Source organism: Festucalex cinctus, chromosome 19 (assembly GCF_051991245.1).
Source record: "Festucalex cinctus isolate MCC-2025b chromosome 19, RoL_Fcin_1.0, whole genome shotgun sequence".
Classification (NCBI taxonomy): Eukaryota; Metazoa; Chordata; class Actinopteri; order Syngnathiformes; family Syngnathidae; genus Festucalex; species Festucalex cinctus.
The window spans coordinates 3,888,827-3,901,481 of NC_135429.1; the positions used below are offsets into that span (position 1 = coordinate 3,888,827).

General features: G+C 40.7%; 2 protein-coding genes across 2 annotated transcripts in view; both read left to right on the forward strand.

Annotated features, from left to right (window-relative positions):
- The window catches only part of nfatc1 (nuclear factor of activated T cells 1), a 31,973-nt gene extending 23,933 nt beyond the window's left edge, over window positions 1-8,040 (forward strand). Inside the window, exons 10-11 of the mRNA XM_077506802.1 lie at window positions 2,420-2,857; window positions 6,973-8,040. Coding sequence (XP_077362928.1) covers window positions 2,420-2,857; window positions 6,973-7,028 — 494 coding nt within the window. The 3' untranslated portion in view covers window positions 7,029-8,040. The remainder of the gene's footprint in view (window positions 1-2,419; window positions 2,858-6,972) is intronic.
- A 422-nt stretch (window positions 8,041-8,462) lies between these two features.
- Window positions 8,463-11,448, forward strand: LOC144007304 (uncharacterized). Its single transcript, XM_077506826.1, has 2 exons — window positions 8,463-8,559; window positions 9,725-11,448. Exon 2 carries the CDS (start codon window positions 9,733-9,735, stop codon window positions 10,537-10,539), a length of 807 nt encoding a protein of 268 aa, XP_077362952.1. The 5' UTR covers window positions 8,463-8,559; window positions 9,725-9,732; the 3' UTR covers window positions 10,540-11,448.
- The last annotated feature ends 1,207 nt before the right edge of the window (window positions 11,449-12,655 follow it).

Here is a 12,655-nt window from a genome sequence, read left to right on the forward strand (position 1 = left end):
ATTTAAAACTCCGTCTTTTCACTTCGAATGCAGCCCAGAGCGTCTCTGTCTGTTATGGAGTCCAACTCCAGCAATGTAACGCCCATAACAGCATTTGATTGGTTAGCCGTGCAAGAGCCAGAACCAATCAGTAGTGTATGCCTGTATCACAGTAGCCGGTCACACACGCACCCACGTACACAACGCGACAGACACATGCTTCGAAGGTAAGTTAAAAGAGAAGAGACTCCGCCGATCGTTTCACCATGATAAGCTAAACACATTGAATTATGTTGTGTATTAAATGCACTATATGAATGGAGCTGCATTGCCTTGCATTGAATCCCCGCTAGCTAACAGTGGTGTGTTCAGCTTAGCATGTAGGCTAACACCCAGTAGCTAATTCGCTACTTGAACTACTCGGGGAGGGAATCACACACATTTTCACTTAATTAAGTAAATAATGTTTGTTAGAAAGGTTCCAAATATTAACAGTTGTCATTATTATATTGTCTAGTTCCATGTTAAGAGTAGAGTAACGTCATTATATTTACCTCTCGTGACGCACACATTGCATTCTGGGTCACGTCCATTACTTGTTGCATAGCGGTTATTATGCAGTGAGATGCCACAATGACACTAAATAGCGTTTAGTTACTTTATATTGTGTTTATTTGTCGCACTGGTTTGCCATTGTGTGCCTTAAGCTTCGACGTCGATTTGATTGACAGCTCGTTGTGCACCTCGTTAAAGTCCGCTCCGTAACAAATTAAGTGTCTCAAACACCGTTTAACTACACGAACGTGTCCTCTTCCGTATGTTTGGCATTAGTAGAGAAGTGCACTAAAGTATAGTGTGCTTATTTGCTCGTTTTGTCTCTCTTTTCACGTCATGTCTGCCGTCATTTGGGACATTATCCTCTCAATGGATGCCACTAATATGTAACATCTACGGCCGTACACGGCTGCAATTAATGTTCAGTGATGTAATTTCGTTACGTGCATCATACTTTGAATAATGAGCTCATGTTTGGTGTGTTGTATAACTTTCTCGTGTGTTAGTAACTATTCATGTGGACAGCTAAGATAGTGCTTGTTAATGTGAATTAGCAATGTTGCAGCCCAGTTATTATTTAGACAAGTACATCTGTGCCATTAAGTGATACAGTACAGTACAGTAGTGAGAGAATAGTGTGCCCATATACACACACACGTGTCTATAAGTGTAAAACACATTAAACAGCAGAAACTGGCAGCGGTCCACCGCAACAATGTCTGTTTAACCAAGTTATTCTTACTATTATTATAACCAAGTTATTTTACTCAACCCTTTTTCTGCGTTGATTGGGGCATCCTAAGTGGCAGTAAACTACATGATGAAGTGTCTTTTGACAGTTCTCTTGTAGAGAGGAGTAGCATGATATTGCTGTTCTCGATTTAAGATCCTCAGCTTATCAAAACTGTCTATATGGTAACAATAACAATAATCATAATAAGGTCTACAAGAACTGTATGGTGTTCACTGTTCAGGGATGAATAGTTTTTCTCATGGAATTTTTTTATTTATTTTTGCTGTAGTAATAAGTAATGCCACAGCTGATGCACATTTTGAATGACAGGGTTCCTCCTATTACTTCAAAATATAAAAATATAACATTTATAGAATAAAACTACAAGTATCCCAAATGCTATAAAAGGTAATGTCACATTGGCCCCCACATTTAACTCCCCCCGCCACCAACGTCTTATTGCAGATAGAAGGATGTAAAATGAAAAGTGTAGTGTGAGAATCCATTGTAAAGAACGGTTAGGGTTTGCATTATTCAAAAATTTGGTGCCAACATTTTAACTTTTACTGCAAATGAATATCGGCTTCAAATATCGGTTATCTGCCTCCTTGACTACCGATAATCGGAATCGGTATCGGCCCTGAAAAAAGCATATCGGTCGATCTCTACTTTTAATGGAAAAAATGAATGTACGTGAAAAAAGAACATATATGATGAATGAAAAAACATTTATAATAAAGTAAAAATCATACCAAAATGAAAAAAACTTATATAATAAATAAAAAAATAAAAATAAACATATATATATATATATATAAAGATGGGAATTTAAAAATATATAATAATAATATAAAAAATAATGAAAATAATAAATAAAAAACGTGGATTTCCATTATCACGATAAACGAGGGAACACTACACTCTTCAAAGGCACCATTTTGTGTCAGGCCTTTTGTTTCTCGTGTCCACTCGACGTGGCGGGAGCGAGCGTGACCCAAAGAAAACAAGCATGTGTTCTCCCGCTGCGTGAATGTTTCTATGAGTCATCAGACACAAGGTCTCATTGATCAAGTGTTTGTTTGGGTATCCTAGCCACAAGCCCACTCGCGTACAAATGCGCTGACTCACCGTTCGCCGTCTTCTTCCGCTCAGTTCCGACCATCAAAACCGAGCCGCGGGACGACTACGACGCCCCTCTGGTGTGCGCCCCCCTGGGGCCCGGCCTCTCCGCGCACCCCAAGCCCTACTTCCTGCCCCAGCTGACGTACACGCAGCAGCAAAGATCGGCGCCCAAGCCCAACCCGGGCTCCTCCCCCAGCACCAGCCCCAAACTGCACGACCTGTCGCCGGCCCCGCTGCCCCCGCCCTTCCCCATGCCGCACGTATCCATCATCCAGGAGACCCCAGGCCGCTTCCAGCCACCGTCTCAGCCTTCCACGCCCGAGACGGCCTTCTCCCCCGGCGGCAGCCCCGCCAAGGTGCCGGAGAGCGGCGGGAGGCCCTCGGTGCGGGATGACGGCAGCCCCCCGGCGTTGGGCGTCAGCATCAAGGAGGAACCGCAGGAACTGGACCAGATGTACCTCGATGACGGTAAGTAGTATTTTTTATGTTTTGCTACCCGAAAACTACTTCACTGCATCAGGCGCAGCTTTGATTGAAACCCTCTGGTGCTGTTAGCTTTTTTCCAATTTTGGTGTAAAAACTGTTGATGTTGCCCTAAATTAACTACTTCTAGCAACTTTAATACTACGGTACTCCAGAAGTTGGTAGCCCAACACGGGGTGTCAGTAGAATTTTTGGTACCTTTTTTACATATAGTTGAAACATAAGAACACTAAACTGTGGTGATTAAAGTTTCATTTTCAAAACAGTGGGTGGTGCCAAAACTCCATTTAACTAAATGTTAGCTAGGGCACCCAAGACGTTGGGACCCAAAATGGGGCCTCAAAAAGTCCTTTTTATTTAAAAAAATAAAATAAAATAAAATAAAATAAAATAAAAAATACACAACAAAAGCAGTTTTGGTTGTTCCAGCTCCTGCACAAGTCCTTGTTTTCGGGCAGTGGACCCAGTTGCAGTGCCACTTCCTGTTTGATAAGATAGCTTTTTAGCTAGCAGGCTTCTTCCTAGGTTATGTATGATTCCAATGCATAGGCAACTTTTGTTTTGGTGCCAAAAAGATGAGAATGCAAAGAATCTTGACCAAAGTCTGCTACTTGTTCCAGTTTGTGAACAAGTCCCTGTTGTCGGATTTGACGTCTGGCTCGCTACGCTAATGTCATGACGTCAAACTTGGTGCCGCCGCCGTGACCATAATGATGGCCTTCGGAGACGGGCGGCCACAAATTTTGCCTGTTTTCACCGCCGGCCGTTTTCATGTGGTGGGTCACGTCATGAACGCCTCGGTCGGGTGCCTGGCGGGCGGCCACTCAGGTGTAATCTTTCTCCACTGGAATGGAGCTCGTTAAGTTGAACGTCAGACGCGGGAGCACGTTTCAAACTGAAATGTGTGAATTCGCTTTACTTTTTAAGCGCTTGATGTGTTTTGTAGCCGTGACTGCCTGTCTTTCGGGGCTTGTAAACGGTTTCTACATAGTTTACATTGGACGACAATATAATTAGCATTGTGTTTTATTACAGAAACAGCCCGCAGCGCAAGTTTCTTCCCCACTGTAAGATAGTTTATTGTATTACTTTCAAAGTTATATTCCAATATGAGCGTCTCTGAATTGAACTTTTGAGCCTCTTTTCACCAAAACGGCAGCACATTATGAGAGTATAATATGAAATTTAAAATCCTAATGGCCTTCAACATCCATGTATAAAATAAATATTAAATATCTAAAAATAGTAAATTATAATTATTATTAAAAATAATAAATTTGCATTAATATGCAATGGTTGGGGATGGGCAAGTACCAATACCAGCCTTATTATTATGTATTATTTAATAAATTAACAGTAATACTAAATTAAATATTAATTAAGTATCACAACAAATCATGAATAAAGCCATATCTGATTTTAAAAAAATACATGCAGTGGAAAAATATTAGATATTTAATAACAAAATGAGTACCCAATAAATAAAATGCAGAATGAGTAAATAAAAAAAAATATTTAATGAATGGATTTTTAATACAATATTTAGTGAATTGATTTTTTTAAACATCTAATGAAAGAAAAAAATACCACACTTGAAAAAAATATAATTTAATTGAGATTTTATTATTTGAAGCTTTTATGCATTTTTTTTTTTAATTAGATATTAGTTTCCAAAACATTTCATTAGTACTACAAATTATTTTCAATATTGATGCCTTTGAAAACTTCACAAATATATTTTTAATGTAAATATTAAATAGTAAAAATGCTAAGATGTATCATATAATGTGATTTGGTGCGTTTGCTTGCCATTGAGCTGAAAGGATTGCGCATTTCTTCTTATGCAAGTCGCAGCTGCGTGCAGAGTTTGAAGGCAGGGGGGAGGGTGAGCGTGGGGGTCGTCTGTTTTCAACATTTCAACCTAAAACAGACATATTCTCTGGCCTTTATCCCGCCAACTCCGCCAGCGCTATTTTTACTGACATGTAAATCAAGCACTAATGGCGCTCGGCCTTTAGGAGTCGCTCGCTCGCTCGCTCGCTGGCAGGCCAGGCGGTCAACACGCGGGCCAGCCAGACGCTGCGAGTCGTGACTCACGCTTTCCGTAAGAGGACACCTGCCATTGGACTTGGCGCTAAAGATGGACGGCGCGCAGAAAGTAGATGGAAGGCTCGAAAAACATCCCGCCGTGTCGATCCGTCAGCTTCTTCCTGGAACTTTCCACATGATTGTTTATCATTCGCTGTCACAATTAAGGCAGCGTTGGGAGGGAGACGACGTTCATCATTTCAAAAGCGCCGCTGATTGTGCGGGATGTTGGCGTGTGCGTGTAGTTTCTGAAAAGTGAGGCGTGTGGGCTCCCTCTAGTGGTGCACGAAAGAATGACTGAATCCGTTAAGTGGCTTCAACTTTATTTTATTTATTTTTATTCAGTATAAACATTTTCTGCATTACATATTTAATGTTATTTCTTAAATTTGTCATTCAATTATTTAAAATTGTGTTGAATACTTAATAATTTAATACTAATATAACTATAATATAATTATTTAATATGATTATCATATATATATAATTAAATGAATAATGGATGAATAATAAAATAAAGTGGTGTGCTGTGACAGATGCGCCACAACACTTTTTTTTTTTTTTTGCTAATTTTGGATCTTTCTGCCATTTTGGTGAAATAGCAGAAGAAGTTGAGTTAGTGCAGCTTGAGCATCTCGCAGTAACCCGGTAGGAGCCCCGAGGAGGCGGGCCAAGAACATCTCGTGGCTTGCGGTCTGGTCTGGTCCAGAACGCGGCAGTAAACTGGGGAGGTGGGCGGGGCCGGGCCGGGGTGCGTTTGTTTTATATCCTCGCTGCTGTTTTGAAAGCCGTTTTGGCAAAGGCCAGCCTCACCGTCCCGATAATTGTTTGGGAGTTCCTCGGCCGGTTGTGTGTGTGCGCGAGTTTGCACACATGCGTGTGTCTGGACCTCCGTATCAGGCGGCGCCAGCTGCGGCGTGCATCCGCGGGACCGGAAGCAGCTTCCTGTATGACTTCATCTGAAAAGCCAGAAGCCGCCTGCTCCAACAAGGCAAACAAGTCAGAAGCGCCACCTTCACTTTCATGCTAACTCGTTAGCGTGTCTCTAACACAACGTATTTCTTTGGTTTCCAAAGGTTGTTGACGTGAATCTCGACTGAAGAGTTCACAACGCGGGGGCCTCTCGCCTGCCCTCGGCGTCACTCGCGTCTATTTTGGGGCTGTCGATACATTGACGTTTGTTTGTTGTCCAATCAGATCGTGCGCTTGAAATGTGGCGGCACCTTGAAAAGTAAGTCATGGCAAACGGTTGGCACGCTGGCTGGCAGGATTGTGTCGGCCGCATGGTCACCCTCACGTTGTTTCGGCAACATTTGAATGTGTGTGAGTGTGTGTGTGGGGGGGTTGGATACAAAAGTCTACACACCTGTAGGAATAGTTGTTAATAATTGTAAAAAAAATAGTTATCATACATTTGCTGCAATGAAGAACTGCTTCTGCTTGCAGTGAAGAATGCTTTGCTTTGCACTCTCATTCACATAGCCTGGCTAATTTGAAGATGACTCAAAAAGCTGAAGGACCTCAACATCTAACACATCAAACTGGTTTGAGCCAGTCTCCTGAGGTCGCCTGTTTCTGTTAAAGAAATGATTGCAAACTTAACCACACATGTACTCAGCAATCTTCTACTCACATGCACAACACGTAGACAAACAAGTACATTGTGTTCCAACTATGCTTTGCATTTGCATTTTTAGGGTTGGAACACCCATGTAAACTAGGGGTGTGGAAAGGGTGTGGAAAACCAAATAAAGAGAGAGGGTGAGGAGAGGAATCTTAAGAGAGTGCAGGAGTGAATTGTATCAGTCAGTTCCTCTCCTCGCGAGTGTCTTCTCTCCTTTTTGTGTCGTGTTTAATAGATGACAAACAGGTAACCCTGGCAACACCCCTGAGCAAGTGTTTGTGATATGATGGCACCAATTTCTAAATTACTTTCTGATACCCAAAGGAAGAAATGATGAAAGAAATCCAACCACTTGATTATTTTTTTTCCTCTCTTTCTGGTCTTGCAGTCAATGAGATCATCAGGAACGACCTGTCCAGCATCTCGGTCCACAGCCACGCGTAGGACAACAAGTCCAAAAGACACTTAAACCATGAGCGGTTGAGCAACCGCCATCGCCATGACCACCAGGGTCCAACTCCTCCTGCCTTGTTTTTCCTCTTTTGAGTTTCTTTCCATTCAAAAAGGACCAAGCATCATTTCGTCTTAATCCTGTGCTGCACTTTGTAAAGCATCCCGTGCCTAACAGTTCCGCCATGTACTGTATTTACAAACAGCAATATTCATGAAGAAAAATAAGTGCCTTTTAACAAAGTCAGTACTTTTGAGTCATTCACTGCCAGCCCAAGTTAAAAATGGATCTCGGATTTTCAACTAAGTACTCAAGCTGTGGTATGGTATGTTTTTTTTTTTTATGCTTTTATGCACTTGTACAGATTTAATGTATTTTTTACACATTTAGACAATCTATTCTAAATAATATTCTGTATGACTGCCAAAGAACAAAATCATCTCAAATCCAGCAAAGCTTGACGTCACATTGCTGCCAAGACCAAAGAAGGAAAAACTAACCAGCAGCAATAATAAGTACATATTATTTGAATAAAGTTTTTTTTTTTTTTTTTTTAAATATATATTTATTCTGCTTGCATGTGCTCTGTGTATCCATGTTTATTGTGCAGCCAGTTACTATTACCTTACTTTTTCTTTTTTTTTTCAAATACATACGTGTATTTATGAGTCTTAAATGCATCTCAATGAAGTTTACCCCAAAAATTATTTTTAGGCCACTTTACAATATAATCTACTTTATGTTGGATTTGTATGTTTATTTGTCAATAAAACATCCAAACTATATCAACAAATAGCTGAGGGAAAGTTGCTTAGTTAGTCTTTTTTTTTTTTTTTTTATGTGGACATGGCAACAATTTGTTCAACGCAATAAAATACTTTTGTATGAAACTACTGTTAACCATTTTATCATCACAACTATAAAAGTTTTATTTCTAAGTAACAAAAACAGGTCAAAACACTGCTTTATTTACTAACTAAAACTAGTTTGTTTTGCTTTATTAAGATGAGGGAGCAAAGATGAAACGTCATCATTTGCAAATCAAATGTTACAAAAAAAAAAAAAAAAAAAAAAGGGGGATGCAAAACTTGGGCCAAATGTTTTTATAGAACAGCACGCGGGAGGACAACTGAAACCATGTCGATAAAGTGCATGTTACAACAGCGACGCCTTGTGGTGACTTGTGCACACTATAACATAAGCGCATGCGAGCACATCATTGTTAAAGTAGTTTGAGGTTTGTTTTCATGAGTTTGTGTTTAATTTCCTTATAAAATAAATGTTGATTTTTTAATTTATTTTATTTTTTCGAAAATGCTTTGCAACATACCCACGCCAGACAGTGACGCGCACACACACACACACACACACACACACACACACACACACACACACACACACTACCCGGTGTTATGAAAATGGTGATGAATGGTGACATTTGTTTTTTCTACAGCGCACCTGTTTTTGGTCCTTTAGGGAAATGAGGCGCCACTTTGTCATTTGGACGGCAACCATCAGGACCTGGTAAGCACGGACACCGCATCAAATTAACATTCCTCGAATAGAAAATAAACACGTTAAAAAATCAATTTAGACACTGTGCTTTGTTAAAAGTAGTAGTGCTTTAGATTTTATGGCATTAAAGCTAAATAGTGGACACATGATTTGATACCAACAAAATTGTAATCCAGTCCAAGATGTGTGTAACGAAAAATAATGCTCAATTTTGAGAGCTTATTATACTCCATGTTTTCGGCTAAACTATATGGTGACGTCAAACGAGAGCTGTTCCTAATATTTCTGTTCTTCAGCTTCACCAGCCAGTGGAAATAATAGAAAAAGGTTTAAACGTGTGCTTGCTCGAACTAAAGCAATTTCGATACTGAATAATTCACAAAATTGGTGAATTCAATGTTTTTTTTTGTTTGTTTGTTTGTTTGTTTGTTATAAATTCATTGTTCTCATTCATTTATACGGATGGGCAAGTACGGACACCAGCCGTTAGACTGATATACAGTAATTTCAAGGTAATGGTGCCCTCTTGTGGCCGTTTACGATCAGGCACGATAAAAAGTCGAGGCAAAAATGTTTTTTTGGGTTTATGGGTCTTTAAAATGATTTATTGTCTTTAAAAAAAAAAAAACAGTGACATAATTTTTTTTGAAAACCTTTATATCTCATTTCTGCCTAAAAATTTAAACAACTGAATGGCAATTTTCTAGTTCCTGATCGTAAAACGGCCACAAGAGAACAGCCAATTCTGGTGTCGGCCACCATGCTGATACCTTGAAATAAGGCTTATTATCGGCCCAACAAATGTAATTGTTAATTTAATTAATTTATTCACTGCAATCCCAGTAAAAAAAAAAAAAAAAAAAAAAAGTCTCTTTGACATCGATAGCTCTCAATAGCAGATTTTTTTTCAATTATTACAAATCATACCATTAAAAAAGAAATCAGATTTAATTGTCATTTTAAATGAATTATTTTAGATATCTTAATTGCAACAAATGTTGGCCTATGTGTTTGAATGCATGGGATAGGTTACATAAATAAATAAAAGTGCATGCATTTTTCGATTGAGATTTTGTATTGTCGTTTGGAGAACAACCTGATAAAATGAGAATAGTGAATACGAGTTTTTATTTTTTATTTTTTTATTTTTTTTATGATGGATGGAATTGTGCAGGCCCTGCGATGGAATCCGCCAACATGACTTGCAAGAGGAATTCGGTCCAGTTGGCGTTCATGTACCTGAACGACATCGTGACGCTGCTGGTGGGCCCGCCGCTGGCCGCGTGTCTGCTGTGGCACAGCTTCAAGTCCAAGCGAGCCCGCCTGGACGTGCTCAACATCAACCTGGCGCTCTTCCACACCTGTCAGTACGCCCTGTCCGCCGCGCATTTCATCTACGCGCTGATTTGGCCCGAGGCGCCCAGGAACCTGCTGAGGTTCATGCTGGTCTACGCGCAGACCGGCGGCCCCATGAGCCTGTGCCTCATCTGCGTGGAGCGCTACGTGGCCGTGGTGCGACCCACCGACTACCCCAGCCTGGAGCGCTACCGCTTCCGGGAGCTGGGCGCCGCCGTCGTCTGGCTCGTTTCCGTGCCCACCGCCGTTTTGTCGGTGCTCAGTGTCAAGGTCCCGTCCTGGTGGATGCAGCTCTTCCGAAGGAACGGGCCTTTCTTCTTGATGATGATCATGATGGTGCTGCTGTGGCGGAGCAGCAGCGCGGTGGCGCAAACCCTGCGGAGGTCCGGCCCGGGCGGGGCGGCACCGCGGCCGGCCAAGAGGCGGGCTTATTTCACCGTGGCCGCCACCTCCAGCGTGACGTTGCTCTGCTACATCCCGGTGGCCTCCATGATGCACGTGAACCGGAAGTCGAGCGTTATCCCGTGCTTGTTGACGCCCCTGTGCGTCGCCCTCCTGTCTGCGGCCAGCGTGGTGCACCCGGTGCTTTATCTCTACACACACCGCCGAGCACTTCCGGTCTTAGCCAGCTAAAAATGTTCGAATGCCTTCGGTGTCCTCGTCACAATCATTCGGTCACAGTTTTTTTTTTTTTTCTGATTGTGTGTGTTTCTTTACAGTACTTTACAACTTAAAACAAATATACTATAATTTAACCTTCATTTTATTGCATGTATTTTCATTGCATGTTAATCATTGTTAAATGTCTTCCGCCATGATTTTGTTTATCTATTTTCGGCAATGGTAAATTGCAGAATGAATATTTACACCTGTTTTATCAATTTCTTATTGTGTCGCATCAAATTATACTTTTTTTTTTTTTTTTTTCATTGATAAAGGCACCTTTCACATTAACACGTTGAATGTGCTGAATGATTTAAATTTGAAATAGGGAAAATTTTAATCCATTAATTTTAATGTTGTGGTGTTAGGACGTAAATAACAAGGTCAGAGTGTAGACAAAACAAAATAACGATCAATCAAAAAAAAAAAAAAAAAAAATCCTATACTTTACTAATACTATTTCAATGGATCTGCAGAGTAACACTGCCACCTAGCGCTATAATCCGGTAACACAACAACCTGCCAGTGGATTTAATCATGATTTTTTTTGCTGGAGAAATGCTGATTTTTATTTATTTATTTATTTATTTATTTATTTTGGAAAATGTGAATTTTTGTAATGGAAAAAAATAGTAGCTCCGAAATAATGTGTGTGTGTTGAAATTGGAATGCAAAATAAGCCATGACTTTACTTGAAGAACGTGACCTGCAACTACAAAACTTTAGGAAGTATTTAAAAATGAAAGTATAAAAATAGCGGAAGAGCTCATTCTCGAACAGTGCAATGCAAGACCCTTTGTTCAAGTGATTCGCTTTCATTTATTATTATTTTTTTTTGTGGCCTAAAAAGCAATTACTGCCGTAAACCAAAGCAGTTATTTTGACAGACCACCGGGTGGCGATAGTGTGCAAAACGCCGTTGGCTTTGATTGGTCAGACCTGCAGTTCATTTGGCGCCAGGTTTGCATGACGGAATTAGTCACAGGTGCGGCAAGATGGCGGCCACCGGTAGCGTCATGACTCTCAGCTCGGTGAGCACGCGGACAAACAAACAAATGTTTGGCGTTTGTTGCCGTTTTTGACGACGACGTTTTGCTTTTTTTGCAGGATTTCCGCGCGTTCGGGACGCAGCAGCATTTGAGGTTTGAACACGGTTTTGTCACAATTCACTTCCGGTTGCTTTGAACAAGCACACGAATGAAGTTACCAACAAACAATTGTGTATGCGTGCTTTGCAGGCTGGAAGAGGAGCCGAATGGGACGAAGAAAATGAACAATTCCTCAAGTCAAGAATCAAGCGACACACAAAAGTTTGATATGTATAACGTGTGGGGAGCATGTGGACAAAATGGCGGCGCGGTGTTTATCGCTGGGGTGCGGCTTGGTTGACTTTAGCGATGGGTGCCAAACGTGTGTTATGCTAGGAAGGTTGGATTGAAATGAGGGCAGGTGTGGAAAGGTTCTCAGAACTGATGCTTGGAGTTGTCTTACTTGAGGTGGTTTGCAGTTGTGGCTTGTCTGGATCCAGACTAGAGTGGCTTTTTCTTGTTGTGTGAAGTTGGCAATTGAAATTAACGTGTGCAGAGTAGGCTTTGAGAAAGGACTCCGTCAAATAAAACTCAATTATGTATTTATTTTTTCCCCTTACTGTGTTTCAGGGTTGTGGCACCAGATTTGGTGAGGGGTACCAAGAGGAACTGGACCATGGTAATGATTGTGTACAAAAAAAATGGTGGTAATGTACATAAACAAGCCAAGGAAATATGGCTTGATCTCCAAAAACATCAAATTACAATGTAGGCTTTTCCGGACATTTTTTATCCTCCTTTTATAATAGTTTTCACTGATTGTTGGGGCACGGTCAGATGAGTCCGAGCATTTAAAACCTTTGAGGTCGACATCGCCATCTTTCCAGATATTGATTGTGAACAATCTGTCACATGATCAGGTTTCAGCTTTACAAAACTGTGCAGGGTGCCCAAAGTTTTTCAGATGTCATGATTTCTGTTCATTTGAAAATGTAAATAATGAAAATAATTTTTTATTTATTTTGGCTTTGATAAGGGGTTGGCTTTGATTGTTCAGG

Coding starts and splice junctions, on each gene's coding strand:
- LOC144007304 (XM_077506826.1), top strand. CDS start 9,733: ATGGAATCCGCCAACATGACTTGCAAGAGGAATTCGGTCCAGTTGGCG.